Here is a 24620-nt window from a genome sequence, read left to right on the forward strand (position 1 = left end):
CTGGAGTCGCAGTCCGCCGGGAAGGGTAGAGGAGGTGGCATCGTCACAATTCCAGCACCCGCATGTGGTATGGCGTACACAACTGGAGACTGATTTAAATTTGGTTTAACTTTGGAAGGGGTGGTCTGAGGCTTGGGTGGCTGCGGTTTGGGCTCCGGAGGGAGCCTCCACCCATCCACCTGTCTCTGGACGTTCGGAAACCACCCCTGGCGCCGAATTCGGTTTCTCAGTTTTGGAACAGCCAATTCATTTTTGTCTTTGAGGGACCTTTTAATTTGGATTCTTGGTAGGATTGCTAAATCTGTCATCTGAAACTTCGCCGGGTTGTAAAGGGCCAACTTCCCTACTGTGCAGGGACCCCCTTCCGGGTAGGCCCGAATACCAGGCCATGCCCGATCTCCACACAGCAGGAAGTACCCCTTGGGCAGACGCATGTTCCGAGGAACATGCTCTGTGGGTATGGTGGTAACAACAGACCCATTACACCACGGCGAGGCGGTCCCTTGGTACAGGGGTTTTGAGGGAGTAACATTAAAAGGAGTAAACAAAATGGGTTGGGTATACCGGTGAAACATAATACAGGCAAGAGTAGGGAGAGAACCTAACAAATCAATTTCTTGAAAGGGGATATCAATAAAAGAAAGTGCCGCGATCGCCTGGGCCAGATTGGGGGAGTTGAGGGGCATCGCCCCACGGGCTCTTGTTTGGGAGATGAATGCACCCCAGTCCCCTGGTGTTATGGGGACTCCCACTAGGCATGTCCTGAATGGACTACCCGCGCTAGCCAAGGACAGACACAGGGTGTCCGTGCCCGTTGCCTTGGCTAGCGTTACCCATAAGTTCTCCTTGGGCTGGTCCATCCAGGGCCTCAGTGGGATGGGCGCGGCGAGAGGAACGGTCCTGGTAACGATGATGATGGTGATGGCGTGGAGGAGGATGATTGTCGGTCTCATGATTCCGCTTCTCTTGATTCTTGTCTTTGCGTGATTTTAATCCTTCTGGCTGGGACCCACTTTGGTCCTTCTGGACCTGCAATACAAGCGTAGCCCTTCCCCCAGGTGATCAAGGGGAAAGGGCCCGCCCATTTTTCTGTGAGTGGGTCCCTATACATGATTGTAGCTTTCAGCGGAGATAGCACCGGTGAGTTCGGATCTGCTATGAAATGTTTCTGTGCTGGACTTCTGTTTACGTGAGTGTTATATTCCTCCAGCAGGTTCAAAAAATTTAAAACATACATCACTTTATCCAATCGTTCTTGGGGAGTCAGGCCCATACTCCCCCTTTTTTGTTTTTTAAGCAGATTCTTAATATTTTGGTGGGCACGCTCTACTATGCCCTGTCCTGTGGGATTGTGAGGGATCCCGGTGGTATGGTGCACCCCCCATTCTTCGAAGAACTTTTTCGTGTCTGCAGACACATAGGATGGTCCGTTGTCAGTTTTCACTTGTTTCGGGACTCCCATCCTTGCGAATGCAGACAGGAAATGTCTTTTAACATCACGACTCTTCTCACCAGGATGCGCGGTGGCTACAATCATTTTTGAAAAAGTATCAATTGAAACATGGACGAATTTTAATTTTCCGAATTCAGGAATGTGTGTGACATCTGACTGCCAAATTTCTAGCGCCGCCAAACCTCTGGGGTTAGTACCTTCAGGGGTGAGTGGCGTGAAATTTTGACAATCAGGACACGTTTTTAGAATTTCTTTGGCTTGAGAAATTTTGAGACCAAATTGTTTGTGTAGCGATCGCGCATTCTGATGAAAAAATTCGTGTGACAACTTAGCTTGCTGGTATAAATTTGGGGTGACTACCATACCTGCCAGATGGTCGGCACGTTGGTTTCCCTCCGCCACAGGACCTGGCAGAGTAGTGTGTGACCTGGTGTGGACAATGAAAAAGTCGAATTTTCGGACCTGAATCAAATATGCCAATTGGGTTAATAACTTAAACAAATTCTCATTTGAAACTTCTTTTAGATATGAATTTTCGATTCTTTTGACCACACCAACTACATAGGCCGAATCTGAGACAATGTTAATTGGTTCACCACTGAAAATTTTGAAAGCCCGCACAACTGCTGAAAGTTCCACAATCTGAGGGGAACCTTGCACTCTCTGTATGTCTTGTTGCCAATTGCCATTTTGTTGCCAAACAATTACAGCATTGCCGGTTCTCCCTGAGCCATCAGTAAAAATTGTCTTTGCATCCTTTATTGGCAATTTTGATTGTACAATTTTTAATTTGAGAGGGATTTGGATTAATCTCTGGATGAATGGGCACGCCGGGAGATGTAGCCGAATTTCTCCCGGGTAACCCCCAATGGCTATCTGAAAATCGGTGGAGGTTTGCAGCAGTTGATCCAGATGTTCAGAAGTCAGTGGGAGGTAGATAGAATCTGGTTCTTCCCCACTGAGTTCTAGACATCTAGTGCGGCCTTTGAAGATGACTTTGCCAATCATTTCAGAAAGAGTGGTGATAGTCTTGCCGAATTGGTGAGGGAGGAATATCCACTCCCATAAACAGAAGCCCTTATTATTATCGGTGAATTGACCTAGCAGGGCTAGGGGTTGTCTTTGCTCTCTGATGATTACCAAGGAGGATGGCAGCCCCTCCAACCTCCTGCATGATTGCCTCTCTGAAATTTTTCTTTCGACAATGGATAGGGTCTTTTTTGCTTCGGATGTTAAAGAGCGGGGAGAAGATAGGTCAGCGTCTCCTCTGAGCAGCTCAAAGAGTGGGTGCAGATCACTAGTTGTGATCCCCAGCACAGGCCTGACCCAATTGATGGCTCCTAGCAGCTTTTGGAGGTCATTTAAAGTTCGGACTCGGCCGTCAATTTCAATTGACTGTGGTTTAATGGTTTTTTCTGTAATTTTGAGTCCGAGGTACCTCCAGGGTGTTTCCTTTTGAACCTTTTCAGGGGATATTTCCAATCCTTTGTCTTTTAGTGCCAGGATAGTAGAATTTAGAGTTCTCTCAACTGCCAATTGAGTCCTCGCACAGATCAATACATCATCCATATAATGGAAGATGATTGACTGTGGAAATTTCTGCCGAATTGGCCTCAACACCTCTGCCACGAACATTTGGCAGAGTGTTGGGGAATTTTTCATCCCCTGAGGAAGCACTCGCCACTGATACCTGCGGTGGGGTTCACAAGCATTGACTGCTGGGACTGAGAAAGCGAATTTGACCGAATCAGCCGGATCGAGAAATATGTGAAAAAAGCAGTCCTTTATATCAATGACCACTAGGGGCCATTCAGCAGGGAGCATGGATGGAGATGGCATTCCCTGCTGGAGGGCTCCCATTGGTTCTAGGACTTCATTGACTTTGCGCAGGTCCTGGAGAAATCTCCAGGAACCTGAGGATTTTTGAATGACGAACACTGGAGTGTTCCAGGGACTGGTGGAAGACTCCAGGTGTCCTTTGGTCAATTCTTGATTTACTAATTCATTCAGGATTTGCAGCTTTTTGGTAGGTAGGGGCCACTGATCAACCCAGACTGGTGTTTCAGTTTTCCAGCTCAGTCTGGGGAGCTGCAACACTTCAGTGACCCCACCTAAAAATTTTGATCATGGAATGGGGAGCTTAAGGTGAGCTCCCACTGTTCCATGACGTCCCGTCCCCATAATGTGATTGGAATGTTCAGTATATATGGTTGGAGAGTAGCTGGCCTACCTTCTGGCCCGTAGATGGTAAGTGCCTCCCTGCTCCTGACCGGCTGCTGGCTTCCTCCCACTCCACTGACCCGCACGAACGCCGCCTGGGCAGGCCACTCGTGCGGCCAATCGCTGGAGGCTAGGATGGTGACGTCTGCTCCCGTGTCCAAGAGGCCTCTCACTTTGATCTGCTGCGGTTGTCTCGGCTGCGAATAATAAATGAGACATGTGAGCAGAGGGCGAGAGGATTGGACTGTAGTGGTCCAGAGAACCTCTTTCTGGTCTTCTTCCCTCTGCTCTTCGTCCGGTGATCGGACGCACAGCAGATCTTCGGTGGAGACCATCTTGGCCACCGGGGAGCGCGCCTCCAGCTGGATGGGAGGAAGATGGACAGTTAGACTGACTGCGATGTTATTATCACTCAGCCCAGACAGGAGGGTAGGCACTATGCTGATCCCCTTATCCATTGCCGAAAGATGTGTCACGATTAAATAAGTTAAGTTAGAATCTACATGGGCGGATGGTACAACTTTTAAAAGGTGTTCGGGGGATGTTAATTGTACAGTGGAGTGGTCGGTATACAGGATTGTCCACTGAAACAGAGCATTTTGACTCGGAACTGATCTTACGGTCGGAGGTCTGGCTGTGAAGCCGTGCGCAGAGCAGAGCGCAGTTGGGGGGTTACTTGTGTCATCGCGCTCCCCCGGGCGCTCTGCTCTTCGTTTCCCGACTGTTCCGAGTCAAAATGCCTGATGTCTGGGAGGGAGGAAAAGGTGACCCGTCTTTTTAGGTTTCGCGAACGGGATGGAGGGAGAGGTTCGCCATTTATGTCCGTAAGGGAGCGGCAACTGGCTGTCCAGTGCCGCCCCTTTCCACACCTCTTGCACACGGTTTTAGGTAGATTTGGTGTGGACACGGACAGGCGAGGGCAATGTTTTTTAAAGTGCCCCTTCTCCCCACACTCAAAGCAGTGGTTTGGCCCTGTAAAGGCGGCAGCCAGCAGGCGTGCTTTATGGGATTGGGAACCAATGTTTTTACACGCTTCTATCATCTCTAGAAGAGTGGGATTCTTGAGCATTTTTAGAGCTCTTTGGCAGTCCTCGTTGGCCTTTTCGATTACCAATTTACTAAAGAGAATTTCTTGGCACTCTTTTTGCGGGACTTGCCTGGCAATAGCCTCTTTTAGCCTGGTTATAAAATCAGTGAAAGATTCTTTTATGCCCTGGTTAATCATGGTGAAGGAGGGGGTCGGCACATATGCGTCGGCCACCTTCTTCAGGGCTTCTAATGCCAATTCTTTAGTAATATCTAATAATTTAGGGTCTAATTTTATTTGATCCCCTCTTCGCGTGTACCCACCTTCCCCAGAAAGCATGTCTACTGCCTGCCTGGGGGGAAGACCTCTCCTATCCATTTTGTCGTTCACGAAAGCTATGATTCTTTTCCTCCACTCCGCCTCGAACACGGAGGCCTGCACGGTGGTCAGCAGGCCTCCCATGATCGCCCGTATATCAAAGGGTATTAGAGTATACGCGAGGAAAAACGATTCCATGAGTCCGATAGTGAATGGGGCGCCCAACCCATACTCGACGATGGCTTTCTTTATGTCCTTTAACATCGGGTATGAGATGGGGCGCCATTCAGGGGGTTTCCCCTCCTCATAATAGATTGGGAAGGCTTTCAGAAATTCAACGTCCTGGGCACTCGCTGCGTCCTCCCGGAAGGTTTTCCAAATGTCTGGAGCGGTGGACGGCTCCTCCGGGAGGCATGGTGCCCAGTGACAGTCAGTGTTGGTATGCCGGCAGGCGGGGTAGGCCTCGGTGGCTTGGGCCTTATGGGCGCAGCCATCTTGCCGGATGTTGGGCCTGGCTTTCGCCCTGGCCCCGCCCACTGAACCCCGTGGCTTCCGGGAGGGAGACGGCTCAGGGGAGGAGTCGGAAGTGGCGGAGTCGGACGCGGAAGAGGACCGGTCCGAGGAGGGGCTCCGCGCGCGGGAGTATGGGGGCGGAGGCGGCGCAGTGGGTGTTACTCTAGAATCCCGCCTCCGCTTTTCCCGCTTCGACTTCTCCCGCGCTATCAGGGGCCCCGCCTCCTCGTCGCTATCAGGTCGCCGCGATCCCCTTCTTCGCGCCCTCCCGCCATTTTGGTGTTCTTCCTCTGACTCCTGCCCGCCATTTTGTGTGCTTTGGTGTTTCCTTCTTCTCCCTCCCTTCTTCCCGGGTTCTTTAATGTCCTGATCGGTATTGAGAGTGTCCGTGTCCGTGTAGATAGTGTCCTTGTCTGTGCTCTCTTGATTTTTCTGTGCAATCTTGGAGGAGTCGGCCTCTTTGATGTTACTGCCGCTCTTCTTGCTCATCATCTGGTGCTGTAGCACCATCAGAACAAGCCTCCAGGCTATTTGCGCCTTTTTGGCGAGCCGGTCACCTCTCTCGCCCTCTCGCCACAGCTGGAAGCCTATATTCTGCCACTCATCAAAAGTGGTATCATCATTAACATGATGGTGGTGGCTATCCAGCCATTTGGCGAGGGCTTTTGCTGACTTCTTATCTAGAGGGTGACCGTGCTCGATGATGAAATCCTTAAGGCGTCTATATACGAATTTTTGGGAGGTGGAGAGCATGAGTCCCATGTTGTTAATTGGTCTTTCTACGCTCTCCGGTGGTAATTCCTCCCTTTTTTAATTTTAGTTGCTGGGGATGGGTGATGGGTGAGGAGTTAGGGTGTCCCTCGTGGCTCACCTTCCGTTGGTGCGCGGCTCGTCGGACTCCTGGTGTCCTCAGCCGTCCGCTTCACAAGGGAGAGCTGGCGGTGCGATCTTCTCTCCTGAAGATTTCGCCGAGCCCAAGTGCAGGCACAGGAGTTCTCTTAATATAAGAGACCTCGACTATGCCCCACGTTGGGCGCCACTTGCCACAGCTCGTGGGTTGGGAAAGGGAAAGGGCACTGCAAAGAAGGACTCGGGCACAGTCGAGGTGAGGGGTGCAATGCCAATTTATTGTGGGACAACACGAACTTTTATAGGGTAAGTTAGGGGTTGGGCTCAGGCAAGGGGAGGAGAGAAGGATTGACAGGTAAGAAGCAACTGGGATTGGTCGGTATAATGAGGTAGGGTGGAGACTTCGGGTATCCGGGGAAAGGGCCAATAAGAGCTACTTCTGCACTGCGGCAAACTGCAACCAATCACAGGCAGAGGAGCGGGAAAGCTAGGGAGTAAACAACTTTGGGCGGGAAAACTGTAAGGGAAGGAGGGAGACAACATGGAGGATTTGATTTTTAAACAACAACTGGGGGTACAGACATATAGATAACTCTATAACAGCGAACCGGGGGAAACTGCAAACAACCGGGGGTAACAAGGGAAACAGTCCAGTTCAGGAGCAGTCTCTGAGGGCTGCAAATGTCCATTCCGGTATAGCTTTTTCAGGCTATAAATGTCCATCTGGGGATAAGCAGTCTTTCAGGATTCATAGACTCTCCTCCACGTCTGGAACCGTTCCCATTCCTCTCGAAGTTGGTGGTTTTCATCCCCAACACTGGGTTCCTGTGTATTGTACCCTATATTTTCAGTCTGGGAACTCTTTGTATCTGTTCTTATACAGGAGATTTATTCATTAGGTCCCTGAATGCAATGAACTTTAGCTTAAATGAATCGTTCATCCCTTATTTTGCCTACAGAAATACATCCTCATCATGTCAAGACATGGACCTCTAATGACCTAATCTAGAAATGCAATCCAAAACCTCATACTGAGGAAATTTGATGCAAAGTGCCTATTGGAGAGTATCTTTCATACCCCTATCTCAAATATCTCTAAACAAGCTCTGAGTGGCTGGGCCACATAACTGTAGCTAGATATAATTTTGAAAAGCCTCAAAATCTTTCAGGACAATAACATATAATTACAAAATGGTGGATTGAGATGTTCTCTTAAAAAATTTTTACCTCCTGCCTGTTCTGTGAAAGTACAATGTAGCCATTAATCAAGGTGTACAGCAAACCTGGCTTTCCTTGAAAAATGCTTGCTCAGTGAACATGCTACTTTTAATTACTAACAGAGAATTCACGCATGCCTTGGTCATTTGAAGTATTGCACACTGTTTTCCATGCTGTGAAGAGACATTGTAGTATTACCTGAAAAAATCTCTCCTTCATATTCAGCTAGCATTTCAGGCAGCACTTTAGAGCCTGGGAGAGATTATTGCTCATGATTGCTATTCATAAAGTTCATAGCTGGTCTCTTTTTTTCTGTAAAGAAAGCTATTTTCCCCCTCCCCTTTCTTCCAGATTGTTTTATTTCCTAGGAAGCTCTGGAGCAATTTACATGCCTTTTCTATCCAGCTGAGCAACTGGATGGAAGTTACATGTTCTCCAGTTCATCCAGATGGTTTTGTTTAGCTGTCATGTTTTAACCGTGTAGCTTCCCAAGGATTTGGTGTTCTTTTCAGAACTACTGGTAATATTTTGAACTTCTACAGAATCTTTCTATTGAACTCTCAAAGCTCTTCACAAACACATAGAATTTAGCCATCACATCAGCTCCACTGAATAAATAGACCAGTATTCTCATCTTACAGATGGAAAAGCTGAGACATGAGAATGAGTAAGGCTAGTTGTCTAAATGAGATATCTGACATCAGTCAATGGAGTTCCTGTTCAGACATGCTGGTAACAAGTTTTGCACAAAAATGTCACTAAATTTTGTAAATGCTAATTCAACTGTTATTGTTGCTATTATTTTTGACAGTAAGTATCCCAAAAGAAAGACAAATTGAAATGGCAGCTGGTCAAGCACAGGCATGACAAATCTTAAGAGGTGACAACACGGTGGGAGAGCAAAAAAAATAAGAAGTTGTTAGAGAGATGAGCCTGTAAGGTCGCTGTGTGGTCAAAAATGAACTGATGAGCCATCCAGACATTAGCAGGACAGTGAGATTTGTATCACTAGGTTTAACAGCTACTCATCTAAATCAGAAGCCTGTAAATGTTGAGCTGTATCAGATATCTGCTGTTGGAATGACAGTGAAACAACCTCTTGCTAATGTGAAGACTGTGGGGCAAAGGAGAGATCCCTGGTCTTGCTCTTTAAAGTAACCCCATATTGGTATTAACTTGAAATTCTATTGGGAACAAAATGTCACTGTGATTGTAAGTGCAAACAGGAAGCAGGGAACTGTTACTCAGGGAACCACAAAGGCACAAGATTACACAAAGAAAAAAGGACCATCATGTTAATTGGATGCAGAGTAAATTCCTTTCTGCATTCAAATAACTTCACTATTAGCTATGGACATGGTAAATTTCCAAAGCAAAAATGATGCTCAAAGAACATCCTCACATCAGAGGTGGCAGTAAACAATTGAAGAAAAAGACCCATAGTATCTTAGAAGGGGGATCTAGAGGGCTATCACCTCAAAGATTTAGGGCAAATTATGAAGGAAGAAAAAGTGAAAAGAGTGGAAAGTGCTGTAAAAAACCAGCGTAGATTTGCTAGAAATGGAGTGTGCAAGACTGTATTTTTGATAAGACAGTATAATCTAAATGCAGGAAAATAACACAGAGCTAAGCTCCAATGAAGAATGTAATGGAACATTACAAAGTCACCATCATTCTCGTAGGTCATGTGCACAAAAATTATAAGATGGATAAGAAACTGGGTAAGCAAGAGGCAGGTTTGAGGAGATACCAAAAAAGAGGGATATTCCTGAGTCCTTCCGCAGTTCCATCTGTCCTAAACTAGAAGCTTATCTTCTGGAAATAGCAGACAGGGAACATTTTATGATCATAGGAGGAGTATAACATGCCAAGTGATGTAGTCAGGGAGGAAGAAAATATGAACACGACTTGCTTATTCATGTGTTTTTGATCAGAAATCAACTGTACCTCAAGGTACTGGGCTGATAATTCAACCAGTGTCTGAGTGAGACAGAACACTGTTTTTGTTCTGAATCTGTCAGTTGTTGGTTTGGTCTTCTGGGTGTTACGAGAGACATTTGCCTTTTCCACACTGACTGTGATTTGTACATCCATCAAGTCCTTCCACAATAATTTCTTATGCAGACTTGCCCTGGACTCTTTATCTACTCTTTCATTGCACTGCCTCTAACTGTCCTCATCACCCTTGTCTGTACTTTTCTACTGGACTCTTTTGAGTAGACAGGATCTGAATTCCATACAATACCCAAGATGTAGGATTGGTATGTATTTTTACAGCATTTCTCTCTTTTCCTAAAAATATCCTAATATTTGTTTTGCTTTTCTGACTGTAATGTTCACCAAACTAATGTTCTTAAAGAAATACCCATTCTAAAACCAAGATCCATTTCCCAAAGCTGCATGGTACTTCAGAACCCATCAGTGTGTATATAAATGCCTATTAAAACACTGACCTATGTGTACCAAAAAAAACCAAACAACAAACACAACACAAAACAAAATGAAAAAAAAAACAAACATAAAACCAAAACAAACAATAACTCTCTGGTCTTCGGGAGTCAAAAGTGACAGAATGCCAGTTAAAGACCATACTGTTTTGATTCTTCCCTGTCCCACAGCTGTCATGAGAAAAATGACTATGCCTCTCTGATTTCATCTGTCCTGTCTGAAGCTGATATTTGTAATCATCTCTCTAAAAAGAGAGAGTCATTGCGCTGCACCTGACAGTTTCTCAGTATAATTATCTGGAGATGCAATAGAAAAGGAAACAAGGAAGTTTGATACTGTTGCTTAAATCAGGGGTCCAACTTGCATGTTAGCAGTCTTTTGTATTACGACAGACTTCTGAGGTGATCTCAGTTACTGGTGAGTGGGGAGAAGACGTTTTGCACTAAAGATGTCAGTACTGCCAGTTGCATCCTTCCTTCTGCAGTTTGTGCAAGCACACACACACACAGCTTCTCCAAGGTTTGCTGAGACTAGTAGTAATTAAATATGTGTGGCTTTGATATTGGAATGCTCATATCATAGCAGAGGGAATCAATTAGAGGAAAGTTATATGTGACTTGCATAGGGATCCAGCAGTGATTTTCATTTTCCTGTCACTCTCTAATTCTGTGGCTGAAGAATTGAGATCACGAGAACCTGTAGGTCTGTAATTTGCTGTAAGGAAACCAGTCTAAACTTGCATTTCTTGTACCTACAGTTTTGTATTCTCAGAGTATGAGATACAGAAGGTAAGCTATTTTTCATAACATCAGCAGCTGGTCATAGGTTTACTGCTGGATGAGAAGGTGACACCAAGATCTTTGTCACAAATTAGTGTCTCTGGTGTACACTTTCCTTCATTTTTTTGCTTCTCTTCCCATGCACGTTCTCTTTAATTAGCTTTCCCATTGTTCCTTTGCTGTCTTTCCTATACCTCTTGAGATTTCTGGCATTTTTCCAATGTACTCTGTATGTCTTTTAAAATCTTTTTATAAATCCTTTGAATTAAACTGTTGATCTTAATCTCTTACTCTTCTGGAGGACTGAGAGGGTATGTCCTTATCTGCAGGGACAGTCCATACTGCCATCTTTATCTGTAAAGGTGGTGAACTCATAACAAAAAAGCCCTAAGAGCTATAAGATGTTTTGAAGCTCAGCCAGGACACAGAGACAATATATAAAATCTTTTCCTACTTCCATTCCAAATTGAGCACCCTTTCTTTCTTTAACATCTCATAATAACAGAAGAGGAGAGAACATTGCAGTGGACAGTTAAAACAGACAGAGTTAACATTTTAAGTGGGTGAGTTAGACAGATGAAGAGTTTTATCCTTACACACTTTTTTCATTTCATTTCATTCAAATCTTGGCAGAGCCAACAGCTGGAACAATATCCACTTTAATGTGACATAAATTATCATCATAAGGAATATGGCAGAATGATCAGGAGCCAGAGAGAAATAATTTCTGCAGTGGATAGCTAACATTTGTTGAGAATTCAGTCAATTAAGAAGTATGATTGCTTATTTGATCACATCAGTTAAATTACTGAAACAAATAGCAACAGAACAGTATGAGATGCAGATGTGATGAAAAATATTTTGAGCCATTATTTCACAGATCTAAATCCTGAACTGTTTCCAAAGGCAGTTATTTCACTGAAATAACAGGACATTTCTTGAGTGACAGCAGAATAGAAAAAAAAAAGAAACAGAAAAATAAGGTGGCAGTCTGGCACCAAAAATTCCGAATTAAGGTTACTGTTTCAATATTTTGTTTGCAAATTACAGCAAGCCTGTTAAGCCTATAAAACTACATTTACTTTCGTTTGGATTGTTAGAGCCAGAAATGTAGGCAAGACAGCACAGACACAAGAACCAGACTCTGAATGAACCAACAGCCATCCTAAAATTACAGTGAGATCTAGGTTTAACTTTTGGCTTTCCTAGAGATTTAACCTTGTAACACTGGACAAACCATTTCATTTGCCTTGGCCTCCATATCTTATCTGTGCAGAACAAAGGCTGTCTTGCCGTACACTTTACTGCTTAGCATGGTGAAGCTCGTACATGAGCTGTGGTCATTGGTGAAAATCTCAATAGTGGGTATAACCAAGAATTTTGCCAATACAAAACAATTCAGAGAGAGACAGCATATGTTAGGTAGACTGCAAAAATGTACAGTCAGGATATATTTATAAGAGTATGGAGATTTCCAAATGAATTCGGATCAGAGGTGTTTGGTCTGCACATCTCTACTGATATTGCCCCAGCTGGCTCAGAAAATGATGCCAACTTTCTGCTTTATTTAGTTAAACCAGAAGAAGTCACTTGAGGGTAATTAATAGTTTTGTGTAGTAATTGCAGAAAGTAACTTCTGCTTTAGTTTGTAAGAGACTTTGCAGCATAAAATTTCTACTAATAACATTTTCTCATTTCTGGCAAAGCTTTCTTATAATGCTTTAGGGATGTGCACTAGCAGTTAGCTCCAGAAAAACCTCCCTGCTAGTGCAGAGGAGCTGTTCCCAAAATCCAGGTGAGAGAAGTCAAATCTGGGAAAAAATAGGAAAGACTGAATGCCAGCATTAAACTGTTCACTGATGCTTTGATCATCTCCATGAGACACTGTGATGGGAATATAAAATGGACAATAAACATTTCAGGGCAGCTGGAGTATATCAGGTCTGCCATAGTCAAAGGTTTAAGTCTTCTACTCCAAAAATGGTATGGCTGCTGCAGAAGGTATAAGGGAAGTTGTGAAGTACTGAACTGATTTAAACTTACCTGGTCATCTGTGAAGAGAGAAGAGAGAAGAAAGAGAAGCCAGAAAGAATAACAGGTTAACATCATTATTATCCCAAGAAAAAAATACAAAAGTAGTGTGAAAGCCAGGCCAGTATTTTTTAGGAAGGCTTTCACAGGGACCCCTAAAGATGTTACACAGGTTTATATAGGTGTATTGCCCTTAAAAATTAAAAGTTCCAACCACACTTCTAATACATAGCATGCAAAACAGTCAGTCTAGTATCAGTGATACATTCCCAGTTCTCAAAAAATAACCCTGTAGCCTTGTTCTTTCCAGGCAAAACCCTTGCACAGGACTTGGACTCATTAAAAAAATATTGAGCAAATTACGTGTAAAACTACTTAAGATTTTTTTTCTATAAATAGAACATTTATTCTTAAGCACTACTTCGGCCTCAAATTTCTGGATTTGGAGCATGAATTGCTAGGTGAAATTCTGTTTAGGAGATCAGACTGAACATCTACAGCACCTTTGGCATTAGATATGTAAACTGTACTAAATGAGTACAGTTAGTTTACCTGTCTTATGTTCCTGAGACATGTGATTTCTTTGACTATTCATAAAATAACTGGTTCATCCCTGGAAATGTTGATAGGTACCAAATGTTTCATTTTAGAGCAAATAATTATTTGGCCTTAAATTTGTCATAAAAATATTTCTCGTAATTCCCATATTCAGAGCCCATTGATCATCCCAGCCAAGGAGTAGAAGTAATATGTGAATTAGATGACCAGTCTCACATCACTGACTAATTAAAAAGCAAATAACTAGACAACATAAAACCAATTCCTAGGCTGCAGTTCAGTGAACAGCTTTAATGAATGTACTTAAACACTGAGCAGTTCAGAAATCAAGAACAAGTCAGAGAAAGAAGAAAAGATTGAACTTATTGGGTGCTGTATTTGTGGTGTACATTTCTGTTGTGAGGCTAATGCTGTCCTCTTTGCATTCTGCTCACCACCTTTGCTGAAGCCCAGGAGCCTCTTAATCCCTTCTCTGTTGCTGCGGCTGCTAAAACTGCTCTATGTCTTTTATGCTGTCATATTTACTTGCACTAAAAGGTACTGCAAACCAATTTACAGTTATGTACAGCATCACTTTTTACATGTCACCATATTAAAAAACCTTGTAACATTCCCATTTCAAACCCTTACTTCAGGTTTTATAAATCCCGCCTGCTTCTAATTACAACAGTGTAAATGTTAGCCGCACAAACTGGTTTACAAGGAATGGTAGGTGTCTATTTATTTTAAAATATGAGTCATCAGAAATGGCAGTGATTTTGCAGAGTCTTATTTTTTTAATACTAGTCTTTAATTTACAAGAGAACACAAAATCTCTGATTTTTTACTCTGTAATCGGAGATAAGTTGAGTGGAGTTAATGGAACTGCAGTATTAAGAAATAGAAGGAACTGGCTAAATTTCATCAAGGGTTGTGTTTTATACACTGTCCTTTATGTAAGAACACAAGGGATTGCTTGGAGAGATTCAGAGATAATACATAGAATGAAGAAAAATATATTTTTCTTCATAAAATATATTATCAGTGACTGCCCTGGGGGTTAATCAATGCAAACTTTGAGGCTGAATTACAAATAGGAGCAATCATTTCATGGGGTATTAGAAGCAGCTACTGTTTTACAAAGTACGGTCCATTTCTTTGCCGAGTAAAAATTGGTACCCTCATATTTTGTGAATGAAATGCAGGAACTGCTGATGCCCGGAACAGTGAAACACTGATGCGAGCTACCTGAAGACTGGCTTGCATTTACAGTTTTAAATAGCAAGCTAGACAGTGCCTTCCTTGCATCACAGTACACCTATGAAGTCTTCCAGGCAGATCCCAGAATAAGGTTTAAGCCAGGGATTGCCTGATAGCATGTGACTCCTACAGATCCATCAGAGCTGATAGTTACCTCTAGAAAAGGCATCGAGAGAGCTGGCCAGCTTGCTCATTATAATCTTTGCAAGGTTGAGAAGAGCAGGGAGTTACCATGCAAGTTAGGATACTACAGTCTAGGTGAGCAGGGAGCTAGATAGGTGAAAGATTGGTTGGATGGCCGGGGTGAGAGGACATGGTTCTTGGATTGTATGCTCTTTGGATGCCAATAAGAGTGGGGTACCTCAGGGGTCTGTCCTGGGGCTCGTCCTATGTAACAACTGTATCAGTGACCTGGAGGAGGCAACAGAAGGCACTTCTGTGGGGTTTGCAGATGATACCAAACTGAGGGGACCAGTTGATGGGCAGAAGAGCAGGCTGGAGGAACAGGCCAGCATGGATGCTGTTGGGTATAGATGGGAACGAAGTTGTTCTGTCTTATATAAGGAGAGGATGTGATACAAAATGTACAGATCTTTCTCAGCCTCCTCCAGTTCTCTTGTTTGCAGTGCAGCTTTATTTGTTAGTTGTTGTATTTTGTTTAATCTCTCTTTGCAAGTGATCTACTGGGCATTGACCAGTGCCAAGGGCCAGGAAACATCACTCCAAAGAACTATCTTTATTTCAGCTTTCAGGATGTTACTATTCTTCCCCTTTCTGTCCCTCAGGCCTTGGTAAATCTCATAAAACCCTTTTCAGATTGAAATCCTACTCTTCCCAAGCTGTAACATGTTTTACAGCATGTATTTCTCTATAGTTATCTTAGCCTCTTGTTGACAGTCTTTAGTTACAGTTCCTTGGCTGGTAAATGTCTTCCTTATTCTTAATCTATCCACTTTGTTTTGTTCAGAGCAATGCATGAGGATAACAAGTTGGCTCACAAGTACCTGACACTATTTCTTAGTTCTTTCTGTCTTGCCGGTGTATTATGAATAATATTGAATCCCGGGGATGTCTGGAAGCCAGCAGCATTTTTCCTGCTTGCACATCTCCCAGAAGAGCTGCAAGCTGCCTGGATTTCTCTAGTAAACTCAATGGATGTGCTTCCATAAAAGGTGTTCCAATAGTTTAATAAATTTATTCCAGAATATGATAATAAACAGTTGTTTCAAATGTCAATTTTAAGGCTTGCAAAATGTAACTATGTACATGCATAAGATCAGAACATAAATCAGCTCAGTAAAATAGCTTTGTAAATATTTATGAACACAGGGCTCTTCATGTCACACATTTTACTCCTTCTCTGCCCTCATCTTAAGTTTTCACTTGCCCTAGTTTATGGCTGGTAGTTTGGGCCGAGTACCTAACATTGCTTAATTGCTGCCTGTTTTCTCTGGTATTGCACATACCACAATCCTAGATCTTTGTTGACTGCAGGTGAATGATCTATAGAAAGAAACATGTCTGCTGGAGGAGCATATTCTGAATTCTAATGTATCTGTCTGAAGTTTAGCAGGCACTGGGTTGCTGAACTAAAGCACAGCCTGTATTTTCCTACATGAGCTGCCATCCCTCATTTGGCTGCAGGCGAGGCAGGACCCACATTCCTTGTTTGTATTGGTATTATGATGAGGCTGGTTATTCAGAACAGTGAGGAAAGGGAGATTAAAAATATGGTTGGTAGGATGAAAGGTGTGGAATGAAAGAGATGTAAAGGGACCGTGAAGGAACAGTGGCTATCAGGATATAGCAGGGACAGTCTAATGGGGCCTGCTATCCTCTCATGCAGATATCTTTGTCTCCCTGGCACCTTCTCCTATGGCCATGATCCTTCCCCAAGCAACCTGACATTTTGGTGGCCCAGAGGAGAGGAAATGACCTTTTTTACTCCTTCCTTTACAGTAGACACAGGTGAGGGTAGAAGGGTGCAATCACAGAGACATTTTCTTTTCGATTTTTACAAAGTCGTGCATATGCTCATTACTTCCACTTGTGCTGGAATTTCTATTACTCTTCACTAATTCACCCCAAAATCTCTTAGTTGCATTTTCTCCCTATTTCACTAGTAGCAGATAGCACAATGCTGATATGATAACCAGAAACAAAATCTAAAAATAAACCTACTGATAATTTTCTAGTGTTTGTTTGACCAGACCCTTGAAGTTCCTGAGTGGTCATTTTGGGCTGAGATAAGTGCTATCATTTTTCTTCTTTCTTGTCTGCTGGCTCTCCAGCCTTTTTGAACTGCAATCCACAAGGGGTCTGAGCAGGAGGTGCTTATGGCAATTCAGGATGGATTATTCTCATTGGCTTCTGCTGTTTCATGAGAGGCTTTGGCAGATCAAAAGCTGTTGCTGCTGAGATCCTGCCAGGCATGCTTCCCATGTATGCATGCTTCCCATGTATTTCTCCATGTCTTCACTGAAACTGCGTGGGACCAGTGGAATAGGGGGGTTTTGGGTGTGAAAACGTTTTTCATTATGTTTGAACATCTTAATTTGAGATTTATAAGGACAGCCAGATATGCTGCCATTTAAACAGTATTTAATTGTGTTTGCATTTTCATAAGTGTAAAATAAGATAACTTATTAATTTGCATGCACACTTATCAGAAGATTCCTGTACATTGTACAAATTTCCATCATTTAGTGTTTTAGCGTGTATTTAATCATATTCATGCAAATTTAAGTGTCTTTCTGACTGCAGTGATATCATTCATTAGCAGTTACCCTGAACTCTGATGATCATCGGTTTGGTGTAAACACACCAAAAAATATTCTTCATAAAGTATATTTCAGAAAGCTTATTGACTATTCCTCCTGAAATTGTGACACACTTTGTATATTTTAGATACTCCTCAAGCACACTGCTGGTGTACTTGAGGAAATAAAATGCTCTTTGATCAAGTAGGATGTTTGTCTTTGGTGTGTCATGCTTAAGGCTTTTATTCTTTCATTTGCATAGTCTGTAGTCAGTGGTGTTCCCCAGGGATCAATGCTGGGTCCAGTCTTATTCAACTTGTTTATCAGCAACATGGATGAAGGATGGAATGCACCCTCAGCCAGTTTGCTGATGATATGAAACTCGGGGTAGTCACTGATACACCTGCAGGCTGTGCTGCCATTCAGTGGGACTGTGATAGGCTGGAGAGTTGGGCAGAGAGAAACCTCATGAGGTTCAACAAGGCAAGTGCAGGGTCCTGCAGCTGGGGGGGGGTAGGAATAACCTCAAGTACCAGTACAGGATGGGGGCTGAACCATTGGAGAGCAATTCTGTGGAGAAGAACTTTGGAGTCCTGGTGTATGACAGGTTGACCATGAGCCAGCAGTGTGCCCTTGCAGCCAGGAGAGCCAGTGGTATCCTGGGGTGCATCGGGAGGAGTGTGACCAGCAGGTTGAGGGAGGTGATCCTGCCCCTCTACTCGGCCCCAGTGAGGCCACATCTGGAGTACCGTATCCAGTTCTCAGTCCAAGAAAGACGAGGATCTACTGTAGAGGGTCCAATGGAGGGCCACAAAGATGATTAGAGGTCTGGAGTATCTCTCTCCTGTGGGAGCTGCTCCTTTTTAGTCTAGAGAAGAGAAGCCTGATCTCATCAACACTTATAAATTTATATCTCAAAGGCAGGTGCCAAGAGGATGGTGCCTGACTCTTTTAGGTGGTGCCCAGCAACAGGACAAGGAGCAATGGCCATAAAATAAAACACAAGAAGTTCCACCTCAACATGATGAAGAACTTCCTTACATTAGGAAGAACTTCCTTACATTGAGGGTGGCAGAGTACTGGAACAGGCTGCCCAGGGAGCTTGTGGAGTCTCTTCCTCTTTGGAGATGTACAAAACCCACCTGCACGCATTCCTGTGTAACCTGCTCTAGATGAGCCTGCCTTGGCAGAGGGCTTGGACTAGATGACCTCCAGAGATCTTTTCCAACCCTAACAATTCTGTGATAGTTAGTCAAAAAAGATGTAAAGTCTTTTGCAGGTGACTTAACTTCCAAGTGTGTCCCTTCACCTCATGTTTCCTGATGACCAGTTCCAGGCAAGTTACATCCAGGGCTTTCTGCAATCCTCAAGTTGCTGGCCCAAGATGCCATGCTCTCCACATCCAGGACACAGGACTGGGGTGAGATCCAGGTGTGATGGGCCAAAGGCCAGTGGAATTTGAAAATGTGGAGCGGCCACCATGAAAGCATGGACATTTCAAGAACATCTTGAGAGGAATTAATGATGATATTGCTCTCCATCTCCTTTTTTTTTCTACTGCCTAGAAAAAAAAAAGAGATTGTTCTGTTTTGGTTTGGGTTTTTTTTAGCAGAACTTCTGCTTCTCTGAAATTAATCAAGTAAGAATGGGAGTGTATTCTCACACTAGCAGATACCTTGTCTACATGTACAAGTCAAGTCTGAGACGTTTCCTTGAATGTGCAGAACCAGTACTTTCTGCAACAGAGAGCAGCAAGCAAAACCTCAGAAACAGTGGTGTCCCTGTAGTACCACTCCTTCATCTTGGAGGATCCAGGACTGGGTTCCCAGATGAAGCTTCCTCTTAAAATTATGCCTCTCTAGAGACCCGAGATTGTGAAGAACCTCTGTTTGCAACACTAAGTACAGTAAATGCTATTGTATTATCCAACAGTAGCGAATTCAATAATCCTACTCCCGTCACTTTTTAACAGGATAATATTAAAGGCATTCCTCTGGGATGGAGAGTAATAATTTTCTAATTCCCTTCAGTATTTCATGCTTTGCAGTATTGCAGCTAATTTTCTCTTTGTACCTTATTAACATTCACGATGACTTTACAGTCCCACCCTCATAGTACTTAGCAGAGGCAGTGACTGTGAAGGTGAAAGCTGATAGTAACATATTTTCCTTCTTTTTCTCTATAGACTATACTATCCCGGTTTCCATCCTCTGAGGGCTGTCCAGCTGCTGCGAGTGGGCAAACTGCAGTACAGTCAAGACATGTTTCCTCAGGCACTGGAGACCTTGAAACAGGTCAGTATTGTGAATTGTTTTTTCTCTGCTCTCCTCCCTTGCTTCCCCTGAAAATACCATGTGACCCCCCCTTCTGCTCTGGCTCTACCTCATGCCTTTAGATACTCCTCACTGCTGCTTTCATCAGTGATGTTTCCCCAGGCTGCAGCTGAGTGTGATGGTGGGTCACTGCTGCTCAGCGTTTCAGGCGTTGATATCCTCCAGTATCAGTCACTGCTAATTGCAGTTTGATAGCTCAAAAGTGCCTGGATGAAAAATTACTATTAGATCTGAAGAAATAAAATTATCTCACTGCCTCATATGTTCCTTCTTTCCATGGCAAAGTGAATCTGGGAGCACTGAAAGTACAAGAACAAGTGCAGAGCTGCAGTTTCTTCCTCCTTATTCGCAATCAGGGTCTGTGATTTCAGGTTGGAGAACTTTATCTTTAGAGCATGTATTTTATTGTGAGCCACACTCAAATCAACAGGCATGCTTCTTGATCCTTCCTATTTCTTATATCATTCATCACTTTTGATCTAGTTTTGCAGCTGGTGCTTTGTTAGTTACATTTCCGCTTTAAGCCATCCCTCTTGGACTTGAGCTGACTTTTATATTAATTTCCATGTACCTCAGGCTTCTTTTTGTCCTGCTGTTATATTGATGTTAGTATCATCTTAAATATATTGAATAATCCCCTTCCATGTGCAACATGTCCTCAGGATGTAGGCTCTTACTTGCTTCCCGTCTCAAGCTTTCAATCACTGCTGGGGTGCTTTTCCCCTTCTGTAAGATGTGCTGCCTCCTGTTTCCCTCAAAGAGGTCTTACGCTTCTTCTCTTGTATTATTGATTGTCTTGTGGTCCGTTTGGCCTGAAGACAGTACGTGCTCAATTTGATTCACCATCTCAGCTCTCTCAGCTCACCTCCAATGCCTGACACAGCTCCTCACTGCCTTTGCCAGGTGCTGCAGAAAGCCACCTGGCCCAGATACTTGCCTGTATCTGCTGGGCAGCAGCGGGCCCCAGGACTGGCACCAGTGTCAGAAAGAAGTGCAGAATTTGGTTCTATGTTCCCTGTGATTAACGTCTATACTATATGAAGAGTTGGAACGTTTAGGTTGTCCCCCCAAGTTCCTTAAAATGATCATCTCACTCCATGAGGATCAGCACGGCCAAGTCAGATATGGCAACACACTTTCTGAGCCCTTTTTAATTAAGAATGGTGTGAAACAAGGCTGCGTTCTCGCTCCTACCCTATTCACCATCTTCTTTAGCATGGTGCTCCAAAGGGCCACAGCAGACCTCGATGATCAGGACGGCATCTACATTCCATATCGTACTGATGGAAGTCTATTCAACCTAAGGCGACTGAAGGCCCACACCAAGACCTTAAACCATCTTGTCCGGGAACTGCTTTATGCTGATGACGCCGCCCTTGTTGCCCACGCAGAAGCAGCCCTGCAGCGTTTAACATCCTGCTTTGCAGATGCTGCTGAGCTCTTTGGGCTGGAAGTCAGCTTAAAGAAGACAGAGGTCCTCCATCAACCTGCACCTCAGGAAGTCTTCCATCATCCCCACATCACCACTGGCCAATCAGAGCTCAAATCAGTCCAACAGTTTAACTACCTTGGTAGCCTCATCTCCTCAGATGGTAAGATCGACGGAGAGATAGACAACAGGTTAGCAAAGGCATACAGTGCCTTTGGAAAACTCCACAAAAGAGTATGGCGTAATAAACACTTGAAGAAAAGCACCAAGATCAGTGTTTACAAAGCCATAGTGTTGTCTACTCTCCTATATGGTTCCGAATCATGGGTCATCTACCGCCACTACCTGCGTCTCCTAGAACGCTTCCATCAGCGCTGCCTCCGTACAATCCTTAACATCCGCTGGTCTGATTATGTGACCAATACATCTGTACTAGAGCAAGCAGCTGTCACTAGTATTGAGGCCATGTTACTGAGAACGCAACTGTGATGGGCAGGGCACGTCTCGAGGATGAAGGACCACCGCCTCCCTAAGATCCTGCTCTATGGTGAACTTGCCACTGGCTGCCGCATGAGAGGAGCCCCGAAGAAAAGATACAAGGACTCCCTGAAACAACATCTCAGCCTTGGCCATATTGATCACCATAACTGGTCTACTCTGGCCTCCAGTCGGGAGGCCTGGAGACACACCATCTATAATGCAGCTGTCTCCTTCGAGAACACACGCAGGATCACTCTCGAGGAAAAAAGGCAACGCAGAAAGAACAGTGTCTTGCAGATTACACCATCTAAGGAGTCCTTCTGCTGCGCCTTTTGCAATCGGATATGTCTGTCAAGTATTGGCCTCATAAGCCACCAGCGTGCTTGTAGCAAAAGTGGATAGTGCCTTCCCAAATCTTCGTTCGCGAAGCCAAGCCATGATATGAAGAGCTAGTCTTGTGGCAAAGAGGGCAACGGCTTGGAAAAAAGGGGATGGGTGTCTGCAAGGGGGGTGGGGGAGAGGTGCTTTTTTACTCCTACCCGGATCCCCTCTAAAGTTGATATCAATCATGACTCTCTAGGTAACTTAGTATTTTGTACTTACTTTTTTTTCAAGCCCCATCTCTCTTTGGTTTTAACATTTGATTAATGATGCAAGCTGAATAACTGATAATTTTCACATGTTGAAGTAATAAATTAATATTTATTATGATGCCACTCTTGTTAAGTCTTGGTATAACTTAAATCTCCACTTCATATATTTTACTTAAATTGTGGCCAATTCTGATCATTATAAAGCAGATGGAAGAGTAACCAATTCTATTTGCCATGCATTATTCAGAAGTATGTCATATATCTGTCTTATACCAAGTAATCTGCTTTGCTCTTTCCACCATAATATTTAGTTTCCAAACATTCTGACTTTTCTTTTTAGTGGTGGAATGAGACCCCAGTCAGAGGAGCTTCTGTTTGCATTCATACTGCCATAATATATCAACATATATCTGATATGATACTGCATTAAATTAAAATGGAGTAAATTCCCAGACATCTGAATGCTGCTTTTCAGTGAAGGTGGACATTGTGATGGGAATTAATATGTTTTTAGGGAAGAATGTTTTTATGTTCATAATTTTTTAGTTAAAAAGTTGCCCATTGCCAGCCAGATTGCTACTGTGTGATGCTTTGAATACTGAGCAATGCCTAACAAAGAAATCTTTTTTCAAGCTGCGATCTCCTCTTTCTCTACAAAGGGAGATTAAGGTCCTGCTTGCCATTCTGTGCCATACCTCAGTGCACCTCTGTGGTCTCCAAGCCATTAGTGGTCCACAAGGACACAGTAAGTGCTTTGCAACTGAGGTGATGAATCCTGTTGTGGTTTCACCTATTCCCTATTCAGCCTCCCCCTTTTCACCCACATGTGTGAGACAAGGAGAGACTGAAATGCCACTCTCTGGGAGCACAGCTGAGAGGAGGAAAAGCTTCTTGTCATCGTGTTTCTCCATGTAACTTGTAAACATAGAACAGAACACTTCTTTGGATGAGCTCTGCAGCTGATTCACTGCCTTGCTGTCTACACTGGAACAAATTAGAGGAAGATATAATTCCCAGTTTGTTGTGAGTAAAGGATGTGATTCCTAATATAACTTAGATAATGTCCTAGAGTTAGATGAGAACACAGTTTGTCCCTTTGTGATTAGATGTGTCAACAGAGCATGCCACATGCTCAGAGCAGAAACTCGATTACCTTCTCTGCTTCATTACTCTTCTTAATACACTCTTACACTGAATAGCAGCACTCTGTTGGAACCCTCGTCCGACTAATTTCAGTGCAGCATTAAGGAGAAGGATGTGGAAGGGTGCAGAGGAATTGAGTCAATCTGAGTGAAATTCGCCTCATACAAATCCTGTTTAATCAGGCACAGCCTCAGAGCTGCTGGGGATTGACAACCTCTCTGCAGCAGATGTACGGTTCAAGACCAGTGGATCTTAACACACAGCTCTCCAGCCCAGTCCTTACTGCTGCTCTCTGTGCCACCCAAAAGTTAGTCACTGTCATAATCACCTTGCTCTTAGTTCCCTTTGGGTTTAGCTCTCTACCCTGCATCCCCAAAGAAGCCTTAAATAATGTGGAGAGCATTATGTTGCCCATTAGAAAGAAACCCACCCCTAACTGTATATTAGGCTCTACAGAATCTAAATCTAATTTGCCAGAGTTTGGAAATAGAAGTGTTACAGAGAGGCAATACTCCACTAGAATAAAACCTGAAGGTAGCCCTTGGTTTATTGTACAACCAACATATTGTTTTTAAATTTGTATACATACATATATGAAAGATATAATGGTGGGAGGTTGCAACAGACGTGGGTAGAGCCCTTCCCAAACCTTCGTTCGCGAAGCCTAGCCATGAAAAATGGTGAGAGGACAAATGGAATTATAGATCAGGAAAATTTTTATCAGGAAGTGACCAGAGTTGGAGCCCAGCCTGAAAAACATAATTTAAAGATCCTGATATGACTGTAAAGCTCCAATAACAAAAGTTGCCACAAGCTGTCTTGTGAAGATAAAATCTTCTTGATGGGGAAGCAGCGCTCCTGCAGGAGCTCAGAATGCAGCTGCATCTCTGGAGCTCATGGGAGCCCCTAACAAGTGTACAGATTTGCCCTAAGGTGCACTTATTATCATAACTATTTGTTTGGTGTCATTTGTTACCTTCACAGCACTATAAGCAAACTTGTTGGGTTACCCATAGCCTGGATTGAACTGGACTTGGCTAGGAGTGACAGGCAGGATGCAGAGGGGAAGGCTCGGATTCAAGAAGATGACTTCATTGGTCAAAGCAAGACAATGGGTGCTGCAGCACGATGTCTTGGCTGCTGCTCCCTCCTCTGGGCTGTGGTGGTGGTAGCTGCCTTCCTGCGCACGGCTGTGGTGCCCATCTGCTGAGCGATTCCAGGTGGGGATGG

The 24620-nt window shown here is 43.8% G+C and overlaps 1 protein-coding gene across 2 annotated transcripts in view; it reads left to right on the forward strand.

The window, feature by feature from the left end:
- SMYD3 (SET and MYND domain containing 3) overlaps positions 1-24620 on the forward strand; it is a 409206-nt gene that overhangs the window by 380779 nt on the left and 3807 nt on the right. For both annotated transcript variants that reach the window (XM_032682896.1, XM_032682897.1), the window contains exon 11: positions 19598-19706. In XM_032682896.1, the coding sequence (XP_032538787.1) occupies positions 19598-19706 (109 nt within the window). The remainder of the gene's footprint in view (positions 1-19597; positions 19707-24620) is intronic.

Source organism: Chiroxiphia lanceolata, chromosome 3 (assembly GCF_009829145.1).
Source record: "Chiroxiphia lanceolata isolate bChiLan1 chromosome 3, bChiLan1.pri, whole genome shotgun sequence".
Taxonomy (NCBI): domain Eukaryota; kingdom Metazoa; phylum Chordata; class Aves; order Passeriformes; family Pipridae; genus Chiroxiphia; species Chiroxiphia lanceolata.